Source organism: Oncorhynchus keta, chromosome 15 (assembly GCF_023373465.1).
Source record: "Oncorhynchus keta strain PuntledgeMale-10-30-2019 chromosome 15, Oket_V2, whole genome shotgun sequence".
Lineage (NCBI taxonomy): Eukaryota > Metazoa > Chordata > Actinopteri > Salmoniformes > Salmonidae > Oncorhynchus > Oncorhynchus keta.
Genome location: NC_068435.1, coordinates 20024783 through 20050965, shown reverse-complemented (window position 1 = coordinate 20050965; position 26183 = coordinate 20024783). Strand labels below are relative to the sequence as shown.

The 26183-nt window shown below is 44.4% G+C and overlaps 1 protein-coding gene across 1 annotated transcript in view; it reads right to left on the bottom strand.

The window, feature by feature from the left end:
- LOC118371069 (glypican-1-like) overlaps positions 1–25318 on the bottom strand; it is a 148413-nt gene extending 123095 nt beyond the window's left edge. The window contains exons 1-2 of the mRNA XM_052463599.1: positions 25223–25318; positions 24597–25109 (exon numbers count right to left, since the gene is read on the bottom strand). Of these exons, the coding sequence (XP_052319559.1) occupies positions 24597–24756 (160 nt within the window). The 5' untranslated portion in view covers positions 24757–25109; positions 25223–25318. The remainder of the gene's footprint in view (positions 1–24596; positions 25110–25222) is intronic.
- Positions 25319–26183: the final 865 nt, after the last annotated feature.

Below are 26183 nucleotides of genomic sequence, written 5' to 3'. Positions count from 1 at the left end.
TGGTACAGTTACCCGTCTGGTACAGTTACCCGCCTGGTACAGTTACCCGCCTGGTACAGTTACCCGCCTGGTACAGTTACCCGGCACGGAACAGTATAGTCAAGGTTTGGTCTCCTTAAAGTTGGTGGCAGCTCAGATTCCAGTTTTTTTCCCAGCACTTCATTTGAACAGTGCAGGATAAATGTCCTGATTCAACGTGTGTCAATGTCTGTCAGTTGACCACCTTTTCTCTTTTGTCAAAGAACCCACAAAGTAACCTGTCTCATAGTCTCACATCAGAATTAGACGTTCATCTATGATTCTCAAACAACAAATTTCAAAGTTGCTGCAAACGTCAACATTCATTTTGAAGTGTTTAAGGTTAAGTTTAGGCATTATCTCAGAATTTTTAAGTATAGAATTAAGTTTAGTCATTAAGTCTGAATGGTTATGGAAAGGGTTAAGGTTTGAGAGAGGCTTAAAAAAAACTTTCTATCGCTGGATTCAAACATGCAAAACCTTTGGAATCAGAGGCAGATGTTAACTCTTATCTCCATCCACAACAACCTAGTAAAACCGCACTCGGGTGACCTGGCTGAGAATAACGGCAAACAGCATCTCTTCCCCCCTCGACTTTATCTATCCCCCATCCTCTCTTTTTCCCAATGTGGAACATAGAGCAGGAACAATCAAGGATCGTCCTCCTCCTCCTCCATCCTTCACCCCCCTTCTTCCTCTCTTCCTCCTGTCTTTTCTTCCTCAATATGCAGGCCAGAGCCTGCCCAACCTGCAGGGCCGAGCAGAGCTCTCTGCCTCCTCTGTTCCCCTCTGGAGGGGACCAAACACACAGTGGTCTGTTTCATGCTCCCAGGACACCATCACGGTTTAATGCTTCAACAGACTGACTACTGATATCAGCCTTATAGGAACGCCTGCACATCCATCACATAAACACACACCAATTCACAGCAGCACGCTGCCTTTAAACTGCTGAGGATTAATTATGAGACAGACAATCAATCAAATGTATTTATAAAGCCCTTCTTACATCAGTTGATGTCACAAAGTGCTGTAGAGAAACCCAGCCTAAAACCCCCAAAAGCAAGGTGTAGAAGCACGGTGGCTAGGAAAAACAGCCACACACTCGCACATGCTCACACACACACACACACACACACACACACACACACACACACACACACACACACACACACACACACACACACACACACACACACACACACACACACACACACACACACACACACACACAGTCTTTTTTAACTAATCATGTGGGGACACACAATTGATTTCCATTCAAAATCCTATTTTCCCTAACCCTTACCCTAACCCTTACCCTAAACCTAACCCTTAACCCTAACCCTAACCCTAAAATTAACCTAACCTTCACTCCAAAACCTAACCTAAACCCTGACCCAAACCTAGACTATCTCCTAACCTAACCCTTTCACCCCTAACCCTAATTCAAACCCTAACCCAAATTCTAACCCCAAACCCCCTACAAATAGCCTTTTTCCTTGTGGGGACTAACTAAATGTCCCGAGTTGGTCAAAATTATTGTGGGGACTTGTGATCCTACAAGTACAGTTAAACATTCTTTCTGAACATTCGAGACGTGTAGTCCACTTGTCATTCCAATCTCCTTGCATTAGCGTAGCCTCTTCTGTAGCCTGTCAACTATGTGTCTGTCTATCCCTGTTCTCTCCTCTCTGCACAGACCATACAAACGCTCCACACCGCGTGGCCGCGGCCACCCTAATCTGGTGGTCCCAGCGCGCACGACCCACGTGGAGTTCCAGGTCTCCGGTAGCCTCTGGAACTGCCGATCTGCGGCCAACAAGGCAGAGTTCATCTCAGCCTATGCCTCCCTCCAGTCCCTCGACTTCTTGGCACTGACGGAAACATGGATCACCACAGATAACACTGCTACTCCTACTGCTCTCTCTTCGTCCGCCCACGTGTTCTCGCACACCCCGAGAGCTTCTGGTCAGCGGGGTGGTGGCACCGGGATCCTCATCTCTCCCAAGTGGTCATTCTCTCTTTCTCCCCTTACCCATCTGTCTATCGCCTCCTTTGAATTCCATGCTGTCACAGTTACCAGCCCTTTCAAGCTTAACATCCTTATCATTTATCGCCCTCCAGGTCCCCTTGGAGAGTTCATCAATGAGCTTGATGCCTTGATAAGCTCCTTTCCTGAGGACGGCTCACCTCTCACAGTTCTGGGCGACTTTAACCTCCCCACGTCTACTTTTGACTCATTCCTCTCTGCCTCCTTCTTTCCACTCCTCTCCTATTTTGACCTCACCCTCTCACCTTCCCCCCCTACTCACAAGGCAGGCAATACGCTCAACCTCATCTTTACTAGATGCTGTTCTTCCACTAACCTCATTGCAACTCCCCTCCAAGTCTCCGACCACTACCTTGTATCCTTTTCCCTCTCGCTCTCATCCAACACTTCCCACACTGCCCCTATTCGGATGGGATCGCGCCGTCCCAACCTTCGCTCTCTCCCCCCGCTACTCTCTCCTCTTCCATCCTATCATCTCTTCCCTCTGCTCAAACTTTCTCCAACCTATCTCCTGATTCTGCCTCCTCAACCCTCCTCTCCTCCCTTTCTGCATCCTTTGACTCTCTATGTCCCCTATCCTCCAGGCCGGCTCGGTCCTCCCCTCCCGCTCCGTGGCTCGACGACTCATTGCGAGCTCACAGAACAGGGCTCCGGGCAGCCGAGCGGAAATGGAGGAAAACTCGCCTCCCTGCGGACCTGGCATCCTTTCACTCCCTCCTCTCTACATTTTCCTCCTCTGTCTCTGCTGCTAAAGCCACTTTCTACCACTCTAAATTCCAAGCATCTGCCTCTAACCCTAGGAAGCTCTTTGCCACCTTCTCCTCCCTCCTGAATCCTCCTCCCCCTCCCCCCCTCCTCCCTCTCTGCAGATGACTTCGTCAACCATTTTGAAAAGAAGGTCGACGACATCCGATCCTCGTTTGCTAAGTCAAACGACACCGCTGGTTCTGCTCACACTGCCCTACCCTGTGCTCTGACCTCTTTCTCCCCTCTCTCTCCAGATGAAATCTCGCGTCTTGTGACGGCCGGCCCGCCCAACAACCTGCCCGCTTGACCCTATCCCCTCCTCTCTTCTCCAGACCATTTCCGGAGACCTTCTCCCTTACCTCACCTCGCTCATCAACTCATCCCTGACCGCTGGCTACGTCCCTTCCGTCTTCAAGAGAGCGAGAGTTGCACCCCTTCTGAAAAAACCTACACTTGATCCCTCGGATGTCAACAACTACAGACCAGTATCCCTTCTTTCTTTTCTCTCCAAAACTCTTGAACGTGCCGTCCTTGGCCAGCTCTCCCGCTATCTCTCTCAGAATGACCTTCTTGATCCAAATCAGTCAGGTTTCAAGACTAGTCATTCAACTGAGACTGCTCTTCTCTGTATCACGGAGGTGCTCCGCACCGCTAAAGCTAACTTTCTCTCCTCTGCTCTCATCCTTCTAGACCTATCGGCTGCCTTCGATACTGTGAACCATCAGATCCTCCTCTCCACCCTCTCCGAGTTGGGCATCTCCGGCGCGGCCCACGCTTGGATTGCGTCCTACCTGACAGGTCGCTCCTACCAGGTGGCGTGGCGAGAATCTGTCTCCTCACCACGCGCTCTCACCACTGGTGTCCCCCAGGGCTCTGTTCTAGGCCCTCTCCTATTCTCGCTATACACCAAGTCACTTGGCTCTGTCATAACCTCACATGGTCTCTCCTATCATTGCTATGCAGACGACACACAATTAATCTTCTCCTTTCCCCCTTCTGATGACCAGGTGGCGAATCGCATCTCTGCATGTCTGGCAGACATATCAGTGTGGATGACGGATCACCACCTCAAGCTGAACCTCGGCAAGACGGAGCTGCTCTTCCTCCCGGGAAGGACTGCCCGTTCCATGATCTCGCCATCACGGTTGACAACTCCATTGTGTCCTCCTCCCAGAGCGCTAAGAACCTTGGCGTGATCCTGGACAACACCCTGTCGTTCTCAACTAACATCAAGGCGGTGGCCCGTTCCTGTAGGTTCATGCTCTACAACATCCGCAGAGTACGACCCTGCCTCACACAGGAAGCGGCGCAGGTCCTAATCCAGGCACTTGTCATCTCCCGTCTGGATTACTGCAACTCGCTGTTGGCTGGGCTCCCTGCCTGTGCCATTAAACCCCTACAACTCATCCAGAACGCCGCAGCCCGTCTGGTGTTCAACCTTCCCAATTTCTCTCACGTCACCCCGCTCCTCCGCTCTCTCCACTGGCTTCCAGTTGAAGCTCGCATCCGCTACAAGACCATGGTGCTTGCCTACGGAGATGTGAGGGGAACGGCACCTCAGTACCTCCAGGCTCTGATCAGGCCCTACACCCAAACAAGGGCACTGCGTTCATCCACCTCTGGCCTGCTCGCCTCCCTACCACTGAGGAAGTACAGTTCCCGCTCAGCCCAGTCAAAACTGTTCACTGCTCTGGCCCCCAATGGTGGAACAAACTCCCTCACGACGCCAGGACAGCGGAGTCAATCACCACCTTCCGGAGACACCTGAAACCCCACCTCTTTAAGGAATACCTAGGATAGGATAAAGTAATCCTTCTCACCCCCCTTAAAAGATTTAGATGCACTATTGTAAAGTGGCTGTTCCACTGGATGTCATAAGGTGAACGCACCAATTTGGATAAGAGCATCTGCTAAATGACTTAAATGTAAATGTAAATGTAAACATGTCCACTTGTGTAGGCCAACACACACACACACACACACACACACACACACACACACACACACACACACACACACACACACACACACACACACACACACACACACACACACACACACACACACACACACACACACACACGCATCAATGCACAGCTCACAGACTTTCAACTGCTGAAGGATTCAGACAGAGACACGAGGGCGATTCCACTCCAGCTGTTTTTCAGAATTATGTGGCAATCCTCATTTAGGAACTTCATTGGGGGAATGGATGTTTAACATGCTTTTACATATGCATCACATTCTTGAGGGCGAAAATCACGATGAAAGTCGCCATTTTAGGCCCTTTTAATAACAATACATGTAAGACCCTATGATCCGTGAACCGTACACTATACAGACAACATCTTGGTGTCAATATACTCTCTGTTTTGTGCACTAAAATATGGAGTATGTCCAGATTCTGAAATAAAAAATGGCACATTAATTTATTCAACATTACAGATATTAAAGCTGCGATATGTAACCTGTTGGGCGACCCAACAAAATTCACATAGAAATGTGTGTTATAGATCTGTTTTTCTCATTGAAAGCAAGTCTAAGAAGCGATAGATCTGTTCTATGTGCAATATTTCTATGCGTCCCATTCTTAAGTTTCGTTTTTGCGTCTTTCGGTTTTGAACACCAGCATCAAACAGCTGAAAATACAATCTTTTTTGTTATGGAAAATATATTTCACAGCGTTTTAGATGGTACAATGAATATCTACACTATACTTGCTTGTTTTGTCACATAAACTGAAACCTTTTTGGTTTAGTTTATTTTAAGACATGTTTTGAACAATACACTATACATGTACATCACATTTCCAGAGTTGCTTCTCTACTAGTTCTGAAGGTATGATACATTGTATGAGCACCATCAATCAATACAGTGAAGAGGAAATTGATTCTAAGGAAACTCCCTCTGCTGGTGATTTGCTGACTGTGCAATCCTAAATGAGGGCTATGAAGATCTATAATGTCAATTTTTATGTATAAAATGGGTCATATCACTAAAAGTACCAGAGAGCTCATTCTCGAAAATGTGATATTCATATGGAGTTGGTCCCCCCTTTGCTGCTATAACAGCCTCAACTCTTCTGGGAAGGTTTTCCACTAGATGTTGGAACATTGCAGCGGGGATTTGCTTCCATTCAGCCAAAAGAGCATTAATGAGGTTGGTCAATGCTGTTGGGCGATTAGGCCTGGCTCGCAGTCAGGCCTAATCCCAAAGGTGTTTGATGGAGTTGAGGTCAGGGCTTATGCAGGCCAGTCAAGTTCTTCCACACCGATCTTGACAAATCATTTCTGTATGGACCTTGAAATGTGCAAAGGGGTATTGTCCAGTGGTGTAAAGTACTTAAGTAAAAATACGTTAAAGTACTTCTTAAGTCGTTTTTTTTAGTATCTGTACTTTACTTTACTATTTATATTTTTTCCAACTTTTACTTTTACTTAAATACATTCCTAAACAAAATAATGTACTTTTTACTCCATACATTTTCCCTGACAGCCAAAAGTATTCATTACATTTTGACAGGAAAATGGTCCATTTCACACACTTATCAAGAGAATATCCCTGGTCATCCCTAATGCTTCTGATCTGGCAGGCTCACTAAACACACTTTTACTGTCATTTTCTATTAAGGTATCTTTAACTTTACTCAAGTATGACAATTGAGAACTTTATCCACCACTGGGATTGTCATGCTGGAACAGGAAAGAGCGTTCCCCAAACTGTTGCCACAAAGTCGGAAGTTGCCACAAAATCGTCTAGAATGTCATTGTATGCTGTAATGTTAAGATTTCCCTTCACTGTTACTAAGGGACCTAGCCGAACCATTAAAAACAGCCCCAGACCATTATTCCTCTTCCACCAAACTTTACAGTTGACACTAAGCATTCAGGCAGGTTGCATTCTCCTGGCATCTCCAAACCCAGATTCGTCCGTCGGACTGCCAGATGGTGAACGCATTTCTACCAACAGTGTCACCAGAAAAGCACCATCACACCTCCTCCTCCATGCTTTACAGAGGGAACCACACATGCAGAGATGGTTCATTCACCTACCCTGCATGTCACAAAGACACAGCGGTTGAAACCAAAATCTAAAAGCACAGATTTCCACTGGTCTAATGTCCATTCCTCGTGTTTCTTGGCCCAAGCAAGTCTCTTATATTATTGGTGTACTTCAGTAGTGGTTTCTTTGCAGCAATGAAAGCCTGATTCAAACACTCTCCTCTGAGCAGTCGATGTTGAGATGTGTCTGTTTCTTGAACTCTGTGAAGCATTTATTTGGGCAGGTAACTCTAATGAACTTATCCTCTGCAGCAGAGGTAACTCTGGGTCTTCCTTTCCTGTTGCGGTCCTCTGAGAGCCAGTTTCATCATAGCGCTTGATGGTTTTTGCGACTGCACTAAAATAAACTTCCAAAGTTCTTGACATTTTCAGAATTGACTGACCATGTCGTAAAGTAATGATGGATTGTCATTTCTCTTTTCTTGTTTGAGCTGTTCTTGCCATAATATAGACTTGTGGTGTGTGGGCTGTGCTTTGGAAAAGTGGGTGGGTTGATATCCTGCCTGTTTGGCCCTGTCTGGGAGTATCATCGGATGGGGCCACAGTGTCTCCTGACCCCTCCTGTCTCAGCCTCAGTATTTATGCTGCAGTAGTTTATGTGTCGGGGGGCTAGAGTCAGTCTGTTATATCTGGAGTATTTCTCCTGTCTTATCCGGTGTCCTGTGTGAATTTAAGTATGCTCTCTCTAATTCTCTCTTTCTTTCTCTCTCTTGGAGGACCTGAGCCCGAGGACCATGCCTCAGGACTACCTGGCATGATGTCTCCTTGCTGTCCCCAGTCCACCTGGCCATGCTGCTGCTCCAGTTTCAACTGTTCTGCCTGCGGCTATGGAACCCTGACCTGTTCACCGGACGTGCTACCTGTCCCAGACCTGCTGTTTTCAACTCTCTAGAGACAGCAGGAGCGATAGAGATACTCTCAATGATCGGCTATGAAAAGCCAACTGACATTTACTCCTGAGGTGCTGACTTGTTGCACCCTCGACAACTACTGTGATTATTATTATTTGACCATGCTGGTCATTTATGAACATTTGAACATCTTGGCCATGTTCTGTTATAATCTCCACCCAGCACAGCCAGAAGAGGACTGGCCACTCCTCATAGCCTGGTTCCTCTCCAGGTTTCTTCCTAGGTTTTGGCCTTTCCAGGCAGTTTTTCCTAGCCACCTGCTTCTACACCTGCATTGCTTGCTGTTTGGGGTTTTAGGCTGGGTTTCTGTACAGTATTTTTATATATCAGCTGATGTAAGAAGGGCTATATAAATACATTTGATTTGATTTTGATTTGACTTGTTATTTTTCCAAATAGGGCTACCTTCTGTATACCACCCCTACCTTATCACAACACAACTAGTTGGCTCAAACTCATTCAGGAAAGAAATTCCACAAATTAACTTTTAACAAGGCACACCTGTTAATTGAAACGCATTCCAGGTGACTACCTCATAAAGCTGGTTGAGAGAATGCCAAGAGTGTGCAAAGCTGTCATCAAGGCACTAAGTGGTGGCTACCTTGAGAATCTAAAATATATTTTGATTTGTTTACCACTTTTTTGCTTACTACATGATTCCATATGGGTTATTTCTTGATTTTGATGTCTTCACTATTATTCTACAATGTAGAAAATAGTTTTAAAAAATAAAGAAAAACCCTGCAATGAGTAGGTGTGTCCAAACTTTTGACTGGTACTGTACATGTCAGTTGTTTTTCTCTAGGATGCCCACAGGCCTCACAACACTTGTCTTAAGGTCCCTCTGAAACAATTGGAAAGGTGAATGGAAGAACAGTGCATTGTGAAAGTATTCAGACCCCTGGACTTACAGCCTCATTCTAAAATGTATTAAATTGTTTTTTTCCCTCATCAAACTATACACAATACCACATTTGGACAATTTATATACTTCAAGCTTGGGGATTTTCTCTCATTCTTCTTTGCAGATCCTCTCAAGCTGTCAGGTTGGATGGAGAGCATAGCTGCATTATGGTAAAGTGAAAACAGGTTTTTAGAAATTTTAGCAAATCTATTCAAAATAATAAACTGGAATACCTTATTTACATAAGAACTCTGACCCTTTACTATGAGACTCGAAATTGAGCTCAGGTGCATTCTGTTTCCATTGATCATCCTTAAGATGTTTCTACAACTCGATTTGAGTCCACTTGTGGTAAATTCAATTGATTGAACATGATTTGGAAAGGCACACACCTGTCTACATAAGATCCCACAGTTGACAGTGCATGTCAGAGCAAAAACCAAGCCATGAGGTCAGAGGAATTTTCCTTTGAGCTCCGAGACAGGATTGTCTCGAGGCACAGATCTGGGGAAGGATACCAAAACATTTCTGGAGCATTGAAAGTCCCCAAGAACAGAGTTGCTTCCATCATCCTTAAATATGCAAGAAGTTTGGAACCACCAAGACTCTTCCTAGACTTGGCCACCCAGCCAAACTGAGCAATCAGGGGAGAAGGGCCTTGGTCAGGGAGGTGACCAAGAACCTGATGGTCACTCTGACGTGGCTCTAGAGATCCTCTATGGAGATGGGAGAAACTTCCAGAACGTCAACCATCTCTGCAGCACTCCACCTATCAGTCCTTTATGGTAGAGTGGCCTGACGATAGACACTCCTCATTAAAAGGCACATGACAACCCGCTTGGAGTTTGCCAAAAGGCACCTAAAGACTCTCAGACCATGAGAAACAAGATTCTCTGGTCTGATGAAACCAAGTTTGAACTCTCTGGCCTGAATGCCAGGCGTCACGTCTGGAGGAAACCGGGCACCATCCCTACGGTGAAACATGGTGGCAGCATCATGCTGTGTAGATGTTTTTCATTGGCAGGGACTGGGAAACTAGTCAGGATCAAGGCAAATATTAATGGAGGAAGGTACAGAGAGATCCTTGATTCAAACCTGATCCAGAGCGCTCAGGAACTCAGACTAGGGTGAAGGTTCACCTTCCAACAGGACAGCGACATTAAGCACACAGCCAAAACAATGTAGGAGTGGCTTTGGGACATGTCTCTGAATGTCCTTGAGTGGCCAAGCCAGAGCCTGGACTTGAACCCGATCAAACATCTCTGGAGAGACCTGAACATTTCTGTACAGCAACACTTCCCATCCAACCTGACAGTGCTTGAGAAGATCTGCAGAGAAGAATGGGAGAAACTCCCCAAATACAGGTATGCCAAGCTTGTAGCGTCATACCCAAGAACACTTGATTCTGTAATCACTGCCAAACGTGCTTCAACAAAGTACTGAGTAATGGGTCTGAATACCCTATTTGCTTTGCCATTATGGGTCATGGTGTTGAGATCGATGAGGGGAAAAAACAATTTAATAAATTTTAAAATAAGGCTCTAATTTAACAAAATGTGAAAAAAGTCATGGGGTCTGAATACTTTCCCGAAGCCACTGTATATGGAGACGGTTTAGTTCTGAGAATAAGGGGGTAAATGCATGTAAAAGAAATGATCTAAAAACATTGCCTGATCTTTCTTATATCTCTAAGATGTAGGACAGATACATCAGAACAAACTTCCTTTAGATTTTTTTGTGGAATATCTTTTGTTCAATGCGTTTGTATTGGCTAATAGCAGTGAAGCCGCTAATGTTCATTTTTCATCAAATATATGTGATCTGGGGATACTTCAATGGGGTCTTCAAATTCTAAATCAAACGGCTAAATGATCCTTGGTATCACTTTCTACAAACAATTCCATATAGCTTAGCCTCAAAGCACGTGGTTGTTGACTATCTCTGAGTCGTCAGCTGGTCCACAGTGTTGTGCCATTGTTCCGGTGGAGGGACAAAGTATCTGTCTGCATTTAACCTCTGGGCTGAGAGCAGTGTGTAGGGCAGCATATTCACAGTCACTATTAGCATGTCATTAGCCCCAGGAAGAGGTGACATTGAGCCACAGAGTGTGTGTAGTTCAAATCAAATCACATTTTATTGGTCGCATACACATGATTTGCAGATAATGGAAGTGTATGCAAGTGTAGCGAAATGCTTTTGCTTCTAGTTCCGACAGTGCAGCAATATCTAACAAGTAATCAAACAATTCCCCAACAACTACCTAATACACACAAATTTAAAGGGATGGAATAAAAATATGGACATGTAAATATATGGCTGAGCGATGGCTGAGCGATGGCCGTGCAGCATAGGCAAGGTTGAATAGATGGTTTTTGGTATTTTATCAGGATCCCCATCAGCTGTTGCAAAAGCAGCATCTACTCTTCGTCCACACAAAACATGAAACATAATACAGAATGACATAATACAGAACATCATTAGACAAGAACAGAACTACATGCATTTTTAAAAAGGCACACGTAGCCTACTGTAACGACTCTCCTCTTCTTCTGATGAGGAGTAAGAGAGGTCGGACCAATGTGCAGCGTCGTAAGTGTCCATTTTAATATATAAAACTGAACACTACAAAAATACAAAATAACAACGTGAATGAACAAACGAAAATCGAAACAGTCCTGTATGGTACAAATACAGAAACAGGAAACAATCACCCACAACTCAAAAGTGAAACCAGGCTACCTAAGTATGGTTCTCAATCAGGGACAATGAATGACAGCTGCCTCTGATTGAGAACCATACCAGGCCAAACACAGAAATACCAATACATAGAAAAAGGAACATAGACAACCCACCCAACTCACGCCTTGACCATACTAAAACAAAGACATAACAACAGAACTTAATGTCAGAACGTGACAACTACAAGGTATAGTATAAGGTATGGTATGTACATATGAGATGAGTAATGTAAGATATGTTAAAATTACTCAAGTGGATTTGTTTACAGTGACTAGTGATCCATTTATTAAAGTTGCCAGCGATTTGAATCTCTATGTAGGCAGCAGCCTCTCTGAGTTAGTGAGTGGTGTTTAGTATTGAGATAGAAGCTGTTTTTCAGTCTCTTGGTCCCATCTTTAATGCACCTGTACTGACCGCGCCATCTGGATGGCTCAGGTGGTTGTTGTCCTTGATGATATTTTTGGCCTTCCTTAATACATCGGGTGGTGTAGGTGTCCTGGAGGGCAGGTAGTTTGCCCCCGGTGATGCGTTGTGCAGACCGCACCACCCTCTGGAGAGCCTTGTGGTTGAGGGTGGTGCAGTTGCTGTACCAGCATGTGATACAGCCAGACAGGATTCTCTCGATTGTACATCTGTAAAAGTTTGTCAGGGTTTTAGGTGACAAGCCAAATGTCTTCAGCCTCCTGAAGTTAAAGAGGCACTGTTGCGCCTTCTTTACCACACTGTCTGTGTGGGTGGACCATTTAAGTTTGTCTGTGATATGTACGCTGAGGAACTTAAAACTTCGGCCTTCTCCACTACTCTCCCTTTGATGTGAATAGGGGGGTGCTCCCTCTGCTGAGAGGTTGTTTTCCTGACACCACACTCCGAGTGCGCTCACCTCCTCCTTGCAGGCTGTCTCTTTGTTGTTGGTAATCAAGCCCACTATTGGTGTGTCGTCTGCAAACTTGATGATTGAGTTGGAGGCGTACATGGCCACGCAGTCATGGGTGAACAGACACCCTTCTGGGGCCACAGTGTTGAGTGTCAACGAAGTGGAGATGTTGTTTCCTACCTTCACCACCTGGGGTCGGCCCGTCAGAAAGTCCAGGACACAATTGTACAGGGCGGGGTTGAGACCCAGGGCTTCCAGCTTAATGATGAGCTTGTAGGGTACTATGGTGTTGAATGCTGAGCTGTAGGCAATGAACAGCATTCTTACATAGGTATTCCTCTTGTCCAGATGGGATAGGGCAGTGTGCAGTGTGATGGCGATTGCATCATCTGTGGACCTGTTGGGGCGGTATACAAACTGAAGTGGGTCTACGATGGCCAGTAAGGTGAAGGTGATATGATCCTTGACAAGTCTGTCAAAGCACTTCATGATGACAGAAGTGAGTGCTATGGGTCTGTAGTCATTTAGTTCAGTTGAACTATCATTGCCTTCTCGGGACCAGGAACAATGAGGGCCATCTTGAAGCATTTGGGGACAGCAGACTCAGATAGGGATTGATAGAATATGTCTGTAAACACACCAGCCAGCTGGTCTGCGCATGCTCTGAGAACGCGGCTAGGGATGCCGTCTAGGCCAGCAGCCTTGCGAGGGTCAACACGTTTAAATGTCTTACTCAGGTCGGCCACGGAGAAGGGGGAGGGCCGTGATGGTGGCACTGTATTATCCTCAAAGCGGGCAAAGAAGTTGTTTAACTTGTCTGGGAGCAAGACATCGATGTCCGCGACATTGCTGGTATTGTTTTTGTAGTCCGTGATTTCCTGTTGTCCTTGTCACATACGTCTCATGTCTGAGCCATTGAAGTGAGACTCCACTTTGTCCCTATACCAACATTTTGCTTGTTTGATTGCCTTGCGGAGGAAATAACATCACTGTTTAAATTCGGCCATATTCCCAGTCCTCTTTCCATTGTTAAATGCAGTGATTTGCGTCTTCAGTTTTGCGCGAATGCCGCCTCCACAGTTTCTGGTTAGGGTAGGTTTTAATAGTCACATTTGGTACAACATCTCCAATGCACTTCCTTATAAACTCACTCACTGAGTCAGCTTATAGCTAGATGTTATTCTCTGAGGCTGCCCGGAACATTTCCCAGTTTGCGTGATCAAAACAATCTTGAAGTGTATATTCCGATTGGTCAGACCAGCGTTGAATGGTTCTAGTCACGGGTACATCCTGTTTGAGCTTCTGCCTATAAGACGGTAGGAGCAAGATGGAGTTGTGGTCGAATTTACCAAAGGGAGGGCAATGGAGGGCCTTGTATGCTTTGCGGAAGATAGAGTAGCAGTGATCAAGTGTATTGCCTACACGAGTGCTGCAATCATTATGCTGATAGAATTTAGGTAGCCTTGTTCTCAAGTTTGCTTTGTTAAAATCCCCAGCTACAATAAATGCAGCCTCAGGATATATGGTTTCCAGTTTACATAGAGTCCAGTGAAGTTCCTTGAGGGCCATCGTGGTATCTGCTTGAGGGTGTATATACACAGCTGTGATTATAACGGACAATAATTATCTTGGGGAATAATATGACCGGCATTTGAGTGTAAGGAATTCTAAGTCGGGTGAGAAGAAGGACTTGAGATCCTGCATGTTGCTATGATTACATCATGTGTCGTTAATCATGAAGCATACACCCCTGCCCTTCTTCTTCCCAGAGAGGTGTTTATCTCTGTCGGCGCGACGTATGAAGAAGCCCGGTGGCTGAACCGACTCCGACAACGTATCCCAAGAGAGCCATGTTTCCATGAAACAGAACATGTAACAATCTCTGATGTCTCTCTGGAAGGCAACCCTTGTTCTAATTTCATCTACCTTGTTGTCAAGAGACTGGATATTGGAGAGTAGTATACTCGGAAGCGGTGGGCCGTGTACATGCCTACGGAGCCTGACCAGGAGGCTGCTCCATCTTCTCCATCTGCCTCTTCTGCTGCGGCGTTGTTTTGGGTCAGCTTCTGGGATTAGATCCACTGTCCTGGGTGGTGGTCTGAACAAATGATTATCTTCGGGAAAGTTGTATTCCTAGATCGTAATGTTGGTAAGTTGACGTCGCTCTTATATCCAATAGATCTTCCCGGCTGTATGTAATAACACTTAAGATTTTCTGGGCTAACAATGTAAGAAATAATAAAAAACTAAATACTGCATAGCTTCCTAAGGACTCGAAGCGAGGCGACCATCTCTGTTGGCGCCATCTTGCTTTATGCTTCACGCCACACACACATACAAACACACACACAAGCGTGCGCAAGTGTGCATGCACACACACAAACACATATGCAAACTCAAAAGCATGCACACATATACACGCACACACACATGTGTGCGAGAACACACCGCATCACCACCACCAAGGCTACTGTCTCAGCTAGGGGGCGCTATCCTGAAATCTGAAAACTGAATTAAGCCTACCAGACTCTCTTGATTAAAATGACAGTCAGTGAATAAAATAAGGGCTTGAAGAACGGCACAAAAACAGCAAAGACAAGGTTGCATCAAGGGTCTTTGGAATACCAGACACCCAAAGTCAGCTTTGATGAATCAAGGTCTGAAGTCCTGTCTGTCGATCAGTTAGTTAAATGATATATGTCATCCTGTCAGAGACAAAACAATCATTAAGCCATCATGAGGGTGATTTGAAGGAGGGGCAGGGTGTGTGTGTGTGTGTGTGTGTGTGTGTGTGTGTGTGTGTGTGTGTGTGTGTGTGTGTGTGTGTGTGTGTGTGTGTGTGTGTGTGTGTGTGTGTGTGTGTGTGTGTGTGTGTGTGTGTGTGTGTGTGTGTGTGGTCTAACTTTACTATCCTTCCGAGCTCTAAAAGTCCTCACAACCAGAAAAATTATATAGATTGGGGACATTTCGCCAGTCCCCAAAAGGAAAAGGCTATTTTAGGCTTAGGGGTTTAATGTTAGGGTTACAATTAGGGTTAGGGTTAGAATTAGGGTAAGGGGTTACGATTAGGGTTAGGTTTAAGTTCAGTTTTAGGGGTTAGGGAAAATAGCATTTTGAATGGGAATGCATTTTTTGGGTGTGTCTGTGTCTTTGTGTATGTGTGTGTGTGTCAAATCAAATCAAATTTTATTGGTCACATACACGTGGTTAGCAGATGTTAATGCGAGGGTAGTGAAATTCTTGTGCTTCTAGTTCCGACCATGTAGTGATATCTCACAAGTAATCTAACAATTTCACAAAAACGACCTTATACACACGTGTAAAGGCATGAATAAGAATATGTACATATAAATATATGGATGAGCGATGGCCGAATGGCATAGGCAAGATGCAGTAGATGGTATAGAGTACAGTATATACATATGAGATGAGTAATGTAGGGTATGTAAACATTATATAAAGTGGCATTGTTTAAAGTGACTTGTGATACATTTATTACATCCAATTTTTATTATTAAATTGCCTAGAGATTTTTGAGTCAGTATATTTGGCAGCAGCCACTCAATGTTAGTGATGGCTGTTTAACAGTCTGATGGCCTTGAGATAGAAGCTGTTTTTCAGTCTCTAGGTCCCAGCTTTGATGCACCTGTACTGACCTCGCCTTCTGGATGATAGCGGGGTGAACAGGCAGTGGCTCGGGTGGTTGATGTCCTTGATGATCTTTATGGCCTTCCTGTGACATCGGGTGGTGTAGGTGTCCTGGAGGGCAGGTAGTTTGCCCATGGTGTTGCGTTGTGCAGACCGCACCACCCTCTTGAGAGCCTTACGGTTGTTGGCGGAGCAGTTGCCGTACCAGGCGGTGATACAGCCCGACAGGATGCTCTCGATTGTGCATCTGTAAAAGTTTGTGAGTGATTTTGGTGACAAGCCAAATTTCTTCAGCCTCCTGAGGGTGTGTGTGTGTGTGTGTGTGTGTGTGTGTGTGTGTGTGTGTGTGTGTGTGTGTGTGTGTGTGTGTGTGTGTGTGTGTGTGTGTGTGTGTGTGTGTGTGTGTGTGTGTGTGTGTGTGTGTGTGTGTGTGTGTGCGTGCGTGCGTGCGTGCGTGCGTGCGTGCGTGCGTGCGTGCTCACACGTATGCACGTGTCAGCACGCATGTGCTGGCGCATGTGCCGTGGAATGATGCAAACAAAATAATTTCCTCCACTCACAGTAAACACAGTGGAAATCTGTGATGATTATCAGGCATGACAAGGTGCACTTTGCATGACATAAGTCTTACAGAGTAGGCTAGTAACAGTGTAAATACCCACTTAAGTATGATTTATTGATATGTGTTTTTACTGGGTATGTAATGGAAAGTGAAATCCATAAGAGCTCTGCTAACCCGCTGCTAATGACTAATCTGCGTATACTATCTTCTGACAATGCCCCTTCCAATCAAAACTAAGGAGCTAGCGACTGTGTCCCAATAGTATTTACTATCTGCATTCCATTTTCTCCTTTCCTCCACAATCACTGATCTGACAAAACATGACAGGTCTAAGCAACATGGTGGAAAACTATCCAGTCCCTTCACCAACCAGCTAATGAATAAGGCCAGGAGTTTTCCCTGTCCCCACACCCTGACCTGACTAGGAAAAACACAAGGCCCTGATGATGACAAACAAAAATACTATGAAAGCAAAGGCACCCATTAACAGTATTGAGATGCAGCCACCAGCTATCTAACCACTCTTCCAACTCTCCTCTCTCTCTCCCAGAGTGAATCACAATGATGGACTGGGCGTAAGACCTTGAGCCAGTCTTAGCCAATACATTAGTCTGATCAAGCCCACAGTCCTTAAAGTCCCTCCAGGGGAAGAAAGAATGATCGGGAAGAAATGTCACAGGTCAGATGCAACATTCAGCTGTCTCATAATTGGGAGACATACTATAAATCTAAATGGTGGCTACATTACTGAGCTCTTTAATATGCCAGACCAAGATGTTATTTATGTTAGCATAGAGGGTACAGAGACTAATATAAACTCCCTTGCGATCTTTCTCTCTCTCTCTCTGTTAGTCTTTCTCTCTCTCTCTCTATTAGTCTTTCTCTCTCTCTCTCTCTCTCTCTGTTAGTCTTTCTCTCTCTCTCTCTGTTAGTCTTTCTCTCTCGCTCTTCCTCTTCTCTTTCTTTTTCTCTCATTCTCTCTGTTGCAGTCTCTCTCCTCCTTTCTTTCATGTCCACCTATCATTCTCTCTCTCTCTCTCTCTCTCTCTCTCTCTCTCTCTCTCTCTCTCTCTCTCTCAGACTAGAGTTATTGTTATTTATTTACCTTTATTTCAACAGGGAAGTCATATTGAGACTGTCTTTTAGAAATGAGCCCTGCACATTTGTAAAAAAGAAAGAAAACACATTCTGTAACAAGAAGACAGATTTGTTCTCAACACAATGGATAAGACTTTCAGAAGACCGGCATTCATTCTGCCCATTGATTTATATGGTATGGATAATCAATTTGATTAGGACTGTCCCATTAGCACAGGGACCTCCCAAGTTTATGATGTATGGCTTAGTGACCCTGACACTTTCATCACATTTACATCCCCCTCTACTCATGTTAATACAGGTACTTTTCAATCACTTCACCATCACATTTGTGACCTGTTTCAGGAAGCTAGGTGTATGTCGCACATCACTACTTCGTAGGAGAGGCATTTGGATGTACTATGTTTTTAAAAATCTAAATTTTTTTTTTTTGTTAGAAATGCCTTCTGGAACGTGAACTTTCATGTGCTTTAATAACAAACTTGTATTCCTCATGTAAATACGAATAAAATTGTTAAATTACGAGCTTAGGTGGTTTAGCCATGGAAAAAGACAGGAAGCTTCCCGCTAGCGATGATTGGCAGAGACAATAGATGGGCTGGACATGCAGAGAGATGAGTTTGGATTTGTCTGCCATGTAGCGTGCTTCTGTCTACAACATGAGCAGTCAGGTAGGTATAGATAATCCTTGCTACCACGTCTTTTTTAAAAGATACAACGTTAGCCATGGAGAACTGCAAAAGTGTTGCTACTGCTCTCAACAACAATGCTGCTGTCACGACTTCCGCCAAAGTTGATTCCTCTCCTTGTTCAGGCGGCATTCGGCGTCACCGGTCTTCTAGCCATCATTCATTTTTCTTTTTTTTTGTGTTGTCTTCTCACACACCTGGTTTCAATTTCATCATTATATGTTGTGTTACAACGCCGTTGTAACACAGTTTTTGCTCTCCTGCGCCTCACTTCTCTGTCGTCAGTACGCACCCCTTACAGCTGCCCTGAATATAGCAGGCGCTATCGACAAAGATCAGTGGGAAAAAGTTGTGGACTACGTTCTACACACGGTCAGTGTGAACCTGGAGTGACATGACACAACACGGGCCAAACAAGCTGTACAAACAAAATGGAAACGACACAGGACGTCTTACTTAGTTAGCTAAAGGGGTTCTAGTCTGCCATGAAGTGTTCATCCATGTTTATGGTTAAGAGTCTAGCTACATTTTCAGATATTATAAGTTTCTAATTTTGTCAGAAAGTCATTTTCATTGCAAGTGAAAACGTACTGTTAGCTAGCTGGCTCGCTAGCTAAAGTTACATGTATGATCTGTGAAGGAATATTATTCATATCTCAGAGATCCATGTGCATTGCTAGTTATAACCTAATGTTAGCTAGCTAACTAACATTGAACTTATTTGGTTAGTTTTAGCTACCTGCAGTTTCATACTAGATAATTTAATGTATGGTGGCTAGCTATGACAATCCGTTTGTATTAATACTGTTTGGGTTGGGATTATGGTTCATTGTTTAGCTAGCAAGCTAGTCACAACTTAGATTTTATTTGAAATGATTTGTGTTTACCAGAGACAGTAACGTGAAGAACAACATGACCTGCACCAAATTCAGATTAGTACAGGGATCATCAACTAGATTCAGACTCGGAGGCCAGAATATAATTACAAATCATTTGTAGACTGCAAATGGACCGCAAGAAGCCCAAACAGATATAACATTTGACTAAAACATAATCATTTCAAACCGTGTTCACATTTGGATATGATCACATGTTTCTCCCTATTATGCGTGGGAATATTTGGGAACAGATTCCTTAAATTAAAGTATTTTTAGTCAAATGTGTCCAACAATAAAAACTATTGAAATAAAAGTTTTTTTGTGGTAGGGCTCAGAAATCTTGGGAGGTATATAAAACCACCCACGGGCCAAATTCGGACTGTGGGCCATCAATTGGGGATCCCTGGATTAGGATATCAGCCAAGGACTAAATATAATGTATTTTTAAGAGGGTGTGAATGATGCTGAATAGGTGTAGACATAGAAGAGCTCAAAAGTAGGGTTACAAGTTTATCAACTTTCAAAGCAGAATTACTTTCCCATGATTCCTCAACTGCAGTGTATAAAATACAATTTTGTAGCTCTACTTTTATCCAATGTAAAAAACACAATTTCCGATTTTGCAACATAAGACCGAATCGAGGTTGTCTGTCACATTTTAGCAATCGCATGACTTGTTTTTGTAATCACATCACAACTCATTTTAGCAATCACAATCACATATTGATTCACTTTAGCATTAGGCTATGGATTAAGCATAGTGGTAAAGACGTCTTTGGGAAAAAAGTGCTTGAACACATAGTAGTATGGGAAGAAAGTACATAGTGTACTATTACTTCTATAATACTAATACTACTGTAAACTATGGGTATCAGTGTATATTGTATACTGTATGTGCCAATAGCGTACAATATTATTGCAATTGTCCTGCATTGCACCACATTGTCTCTTGAATATACAGTACTGTATCTGTAGTAGCTTGAACAGTGTTGCATTAAAACACTGTTTTTTATTTTTTACCTTCATTTAAATAGGCAAGTCAGTTAAGAACAAGTTCTTATTTTCAATGATTGCCTAGTGGGTTAACTGCCTGTTCAGGAGTAGAACGACAGATTTGTAAATGTTCAGCTCGGGGGTTTGACCTTGCAACCTTCCTGTTACTAGTCCAACACTCTAACCACTAGGCTACAGTTGACAGAACAGTGAGTCATGTAAAGTGCCATCTTGCATGGCCATTCTTCTGCCCTTATATCATTGCAAATTAGTATTTTATTTATTTATTTAACCTTTATTTAATGAGTCAAGTCAGTTAAGAACAAATTCTTCTTCACAATGATGGCCTACCCCGGCCAAACCCGGATGACGCTGGGCCAATTGTGCGCCGCCCTATTGTACTCCTAATCACGGCCGGCTGTGATACAGCCTGGATTCAAACCAGAGTGTCTCTAGTGACACCTCAAGCACTGAGTTTCAGTGCCTTAGACCGTTGCGCCACTCGGGAGCCCCCAATAGTAGTAAATAGTGGGTCTGTACATAAAACAAATGTATTGCTCCCTCTGGTAGCTGACTATAGTAAACTCAGCAGAAAAAGAAATGTCCTCTCACTGTCAACTGCCTTTATTTTCAGCAAACTTAACATGTGTAAGTATTTGTATGAACATAGCAAGATTCAACAACTGAGACATAAACTGAACAATTTCCACAGACATGTGACTAACAGAAATTGAATAATGTGTCCCTGAACAAAGGGGGGGGGGGGTCAAAATCAAAAGTAACAGTATCTGGTGTGGCCACCAGCTGCATTAAGTACTGCAATGCATCTCTTCCTCGTGGACTGCACCAGATTTGCGAGTTCTTGCTGTGAGATGTTACCCCACTCTTCCACCAAGGCACCTGCAAGTTCTCAGACATTTCTGGGGGGGAATGGCCCTAGCCCTCACCCTCCGATCCAACAGGTCCCAGACGTGCTCAATGGGATTGAGATCTGGGCTCTTCGCTGGCCATGGCAGAACACTGATATTCCTGTCTGGCAGGAAATCACACACAGAACGAGCAGTATGGCTGATGGCATTGTCATGCTGGAGGGTCATGTCAGGATGAGCCTGCAGGAAGGGTATCACATGAGGGAGGAGGATGTCTTCCCTGTAACGCACAGTGTTGAGATTGCCTGCAATGACAACAAGCTCAGATGCTGTGACACACCGCCCCAGACCATGAAGGACCCTCCACCTCCAAATCGATCCTGCTCCAGAGTACAGGCGTCAGTGTAACGCTCATTCCTTCGACGATAAACGCAAATCCGACCATCGCCCCTGGTGAGACAAAACCACGACTCGTCAGTGAAGAGCACTTTTTGCCAGTCCTGTCTGGCAAAAAGGGGGTTTGTGCCCAGAGGCGACATTGTTGCCGGTGATATCTGGTGAGGACCTGCCTTACAACAGGCCTACAAGCCCTCAGTCCAGCCTCTCTCAGCCTATTGCGGACAGTCTGAGCACTGATGGAGGGATTGTACATTCCTGGTGTAACTCGGGCAGTTGTTGTTGCCATCCTGTTCCTGTCCCGCAAGTGTGATGTTCCTGTCTCCCTGTAGCGCTGTCTTAGGTGCCTCACAGTACGGACATTGCAATTTATTGCCCTGACCACATCTGCAGTTCTCATGCCTCCTTGCAGCACACAGATGAGCAGGGACCCTGGACATCTTTATTTTGGTGTTTTCAGAGTCAGTAGAAATGCCTCTCTAGTGTCCTAAGGTTTCATAACTGTGACCTTAATTGCCTACTGTCTGTAAGCTGTTTGTATCTTAATGACCGTTCCACAGGTGCATGTTCATTAATTGTTTATGGTTCATTGAACAAGCGTGGTAAAAAGTGTTTAAACCCTTTACAATGAAGATCTGTGAAGTTATTTGGATTTTTACGAATTATCTTTAAAAGACAGGGTCCTGAAAAGGGGACTTTTTTTTTTGCTGAGTTTATATACAAGATCTCACAGTTGGACATTTTGATTTCAGATTCTGACATTTATCCACTTTTCTCCTAAAGTCAAATTTAGAAGTTACTCCAAATGTCAAATTTCGAAGTTGTTTTTGACACCCTGAGTAGCCAGGGTTGAGGCTCCTGGCAAGGCGCCTCACGGCTGGTTTAATGTAGGCTTTAATTACGAATGATTAAGTTAAGGGTTATGGTTTGGGATAGGTTTAAAATAAGTTTAGACATTAAGTTAAGGGTCAAGGTTTGGGATAGGGTTAAATTAAGTTTAGGCATTAAGTTAAGGGTCAAGGTTTGGGATAGGGTTAAATTAAGTTTAGGCATTAAGTTAAGGGTCAAGGTTTGGGATAGGGTTAAAATAAAAAATAAAAAAATATCTAGCACTGGGATTAAACCTGCGACCCTCGGAGACAGAGCTCAGTGCTTACCCAAGCCTATTTGATGGTAATAGTGTTCACCGTTGCCCCTACAGGAGGGGTTTGAAGACATCTCTCAATGTCTTCGGGACCTGGCTGGCCTATATACTGTAACTATGTGATTGCTTTCTCACTGTGCTGGAGTGTGGACTGGGAACCAGCATTGTGTGGTAACTAACCCAACAAGATCTCATAGTTCCCCTTCAAAATGTGATGTATTATGGATGAACCTCAATTTCTGCGTGGTGCCAGGGTAAAAACAGAAACACCTCAAAGGGTTAAGATGAGGTATTAATTATGAATGGTTAAGGTTAGGGCTACGGTTTTGGGAAGGCTTAGTCTTACTACGGCAGGCGAAATCAGGGTCACACAGAGTGTTTCTTGGTAGTCTTAAACAAACAACAGTATATACCTACCAATACCATATCATATATAGAGTTGAAATATATTCAATTTTGAGTTTGCAGAAGACTGAAATATAACAAAACCGTTTAAAAAGTACATGTTTATAAATAAATAAAATATGAATTGACCTCCCAGGTGGCGCAGAGGTCTAGGGCTGCAGCGCCAGCTGTGCCACCAGAGACTCTGGGTTCGCGCCCAGGCTGTGTTAAGAAGCAGTGCGGCTTTGTTGGGTTGTGTTTCGGAGGACGCATGGCTTTCGACCTTCGTCTCTCCCGAGCCCGTATGGGAGTTGTAGCGATGAGACAAGATAGTAACTACTAACAATTGGATACCACGAAATTGGGGGTAAAATAAAAAAATAAAAAATATGAATAATATTAATAACATTCCACCCAAGAGGCCACTAGAGGGCGATTTGGTCATTTGATTGCAGTAAAGGGCTACAACAAAATTATTAAAACAACACGCCAATTTTCTATCAACTATCATCAAGGCTTGCTAAAGCATTGTGAACTGTGGTGGCTCAGTGGTCTGAGCATCACAAGTTTGCATCCAGTGCCCAGTTTATTTCTAGTGATCAGGCTGAACTAACCACCATGGGTACATCCCAAATGGCACCTTATTCCCTATATAGTACACTACGTTTGACCAGCATGGTGAATTCCTGGGAAGGCAGACATATAATCAGCGGTGCTCTACCGTGCTGTGTACTGGGCATGCTGAATTCTCATTTGTAGCCGTTTCTATGAAAAGAGCTGGAAGAACACAGTCAGTGTGTGTGAGTGCTTGGGGTGGGGGGATAATGTGTATGAGTGTACGCGCCTGTGTGCAGTATCACCTTTTCATGGTTATGCTGGTAAAGTGATTGTCTGGCTAGCAGGAGTTTCTAGTGAATGACCAGGGAGAGAATGAGAGAGAGAGAGAGAGAGAGAGAGAGAGAGAGAGAGAGAGAGAGAGAGAGAGAGAGAGAGAGAGAGAGAGAGAGAGAGAGAGAGAGAGAGAGAGAGAGAGAGAGAGGGGGGGGGGTGGCGGTCTGAGGTTTCACTGCAAGGATAATTATTAGACTGGTGGAAAGGCAGAGCAGCGTGGGACACTCAGACATGAAGGATATGCATGATCACTACTGGCTATAAGTAGCCTAGACACTGATTACACAGTGTTTTTCACATCCAAGGTTCCACTTGAAAGTGAGATGTTCTGTTTCACTACAAATATTTTGAGTAGGCTACAAATGGTAAAGGACCAGATATGTTTAATATAGCCTACCGTTTCTGAGGGGGTGACAAGTAATGCTGAAGCACAATATATATATATATATATCAGTTGAACCTGAAAACCTAAGTAGTCTTGTCTATTTGCAGGGGAAGCAGAGTTTGGGGTGCTGCAAAGAACATGTTTTTGGAACATACTTTTACTCTGATCTGACTACTTACAAGCCTACCTATCTCATTCTCTGAACTGTAAACAATCTACAGTTGCTTAGTCTATTATCAAGGGCTCAGGTGTTACAGTAACCATCTATTTCATACACAAATAAAGTTATGATCTCCATGAACGCAAAGTAAATTCGATGCACAAAGCAGCATTATAGTGATAGACAGTACCCTACCTGATATTTCTGATTGAGGCACTCCGTTCAGACTGAATCCCTTGCCATTGTAGAACTGTCGGATATCCGAACAACTCTGAGCTTTTCCGCTCCCCATATCACCGAATCCCGGGACCGCAAGCGCGCAAATCAACAGAGCCATAAACACGGGGAAATCCATCCTACACTATTACCGTCACACGGCCAAGTGCAAATCCGAAAGACGGGTGTAGTTTGATTGAGCTAAGTCCTAAAGAACGGGATTCATCTACTGCCAGCCGTTCGTGCAAACTCCTCTGTTACGTTGGGCTTCGCTACAGTCGCTCTCCTGTTGGTTCGCTGCGCCCCGTTTCTGCGCAGTGCTGAACGGGAAGCGTGTGTGTGTGTGTGTGGAGGGGGAGAGCAGTCCGGTTTCTTCTCAGGGCACCTCGAGGGGCTTTTTGGTTTCAATGTAGATACATCAACCACTGTATCAATTTCACACAATTTATCTGCACCTCTGCGAAGACAATTCGGTAAACACTGTGCAGTCACCTGAGGAAAGGCAATATACACATATTTAGCAGACAAATCATGAATCTACAAAATTCCAGAAAAATAACAGGCGAACATTAACGAAAAAGAATGTCTCTGTATGATGGTATTACCGGAGATGGAGATGGCAGCTGTCAGCAGATGAGTGACTGGTAAAACGGCGGTAAAGGTAATGATGCTCTCCCAGCGCTGCTACTCGGTCGAATGAGGAGGAGGCAGAGAGAGAGAAGGGGGTGGACATAATATAATGTAAGAGACAAGAACAAATGGGCAAAGAGAGAAAGAGAAAGATGAGAGAGAGTGGCTATAGCTGTTCCTTGGGACACAAATCTCACTCACCTGTCTAGTCTAATTTGGTTAATTAGATATATAAATTTTGTTTTTAAGGATGTTTACACAGTATACGATCTTTTGAATGATTTAATGCATCACTGAAAATACCTTATCAGCTACCGTGGACATGTGGACTTATCCATACCTTATTTCTAAAGGAATGTGTACAATGTGTCTTGACAGCTTGAAGGCATCAGGTGTCACAGGTGGATCAGCAGCTGCCCTCGGGTACCAGTCCACCAATCATCAGCTAGCGTCCGTGTGCATGCGCCTATCTGTGTCATCACTCCTCAAGGTGCAATTACAGACTGGGAGCATGCTGCTACCCGCCCAAACACTGTCTATCTGTTCCGTACCCTTCTGACTGTCTCCCTTGTCTTTGCTGTGTGTGTGTGTGTGTGTGTGTGTGTGTGTGTGTGTGTGTGTGTGTGTGTGTGTGTGTGTGTGTGTGTGTGTGTGTGTGTGTGTGTGTGTGTGTGTGTGTGTGTGTGTGTGTGTGTGTGTGTGTGTGTGTGTGTGTGTGTGTGTGTGTGTGTGTGTGTGTGTGTGTGAGAGTGTGTGAGAGAGTGTGTGTGTGCGTGCGTGTCTTGGGGGAAACATTGGAACATTGCCAGTTGTGTATACTCACCTGACAGAAGAGTTGTGCATCTGGGTTTCACAGATTTGTACTTTTTTCCAATCCTCATCCTCTCTCCCTCTCCCTCTTTCTTTCTCTCTCTCCCTCTTTCCATCTCTCTCTCT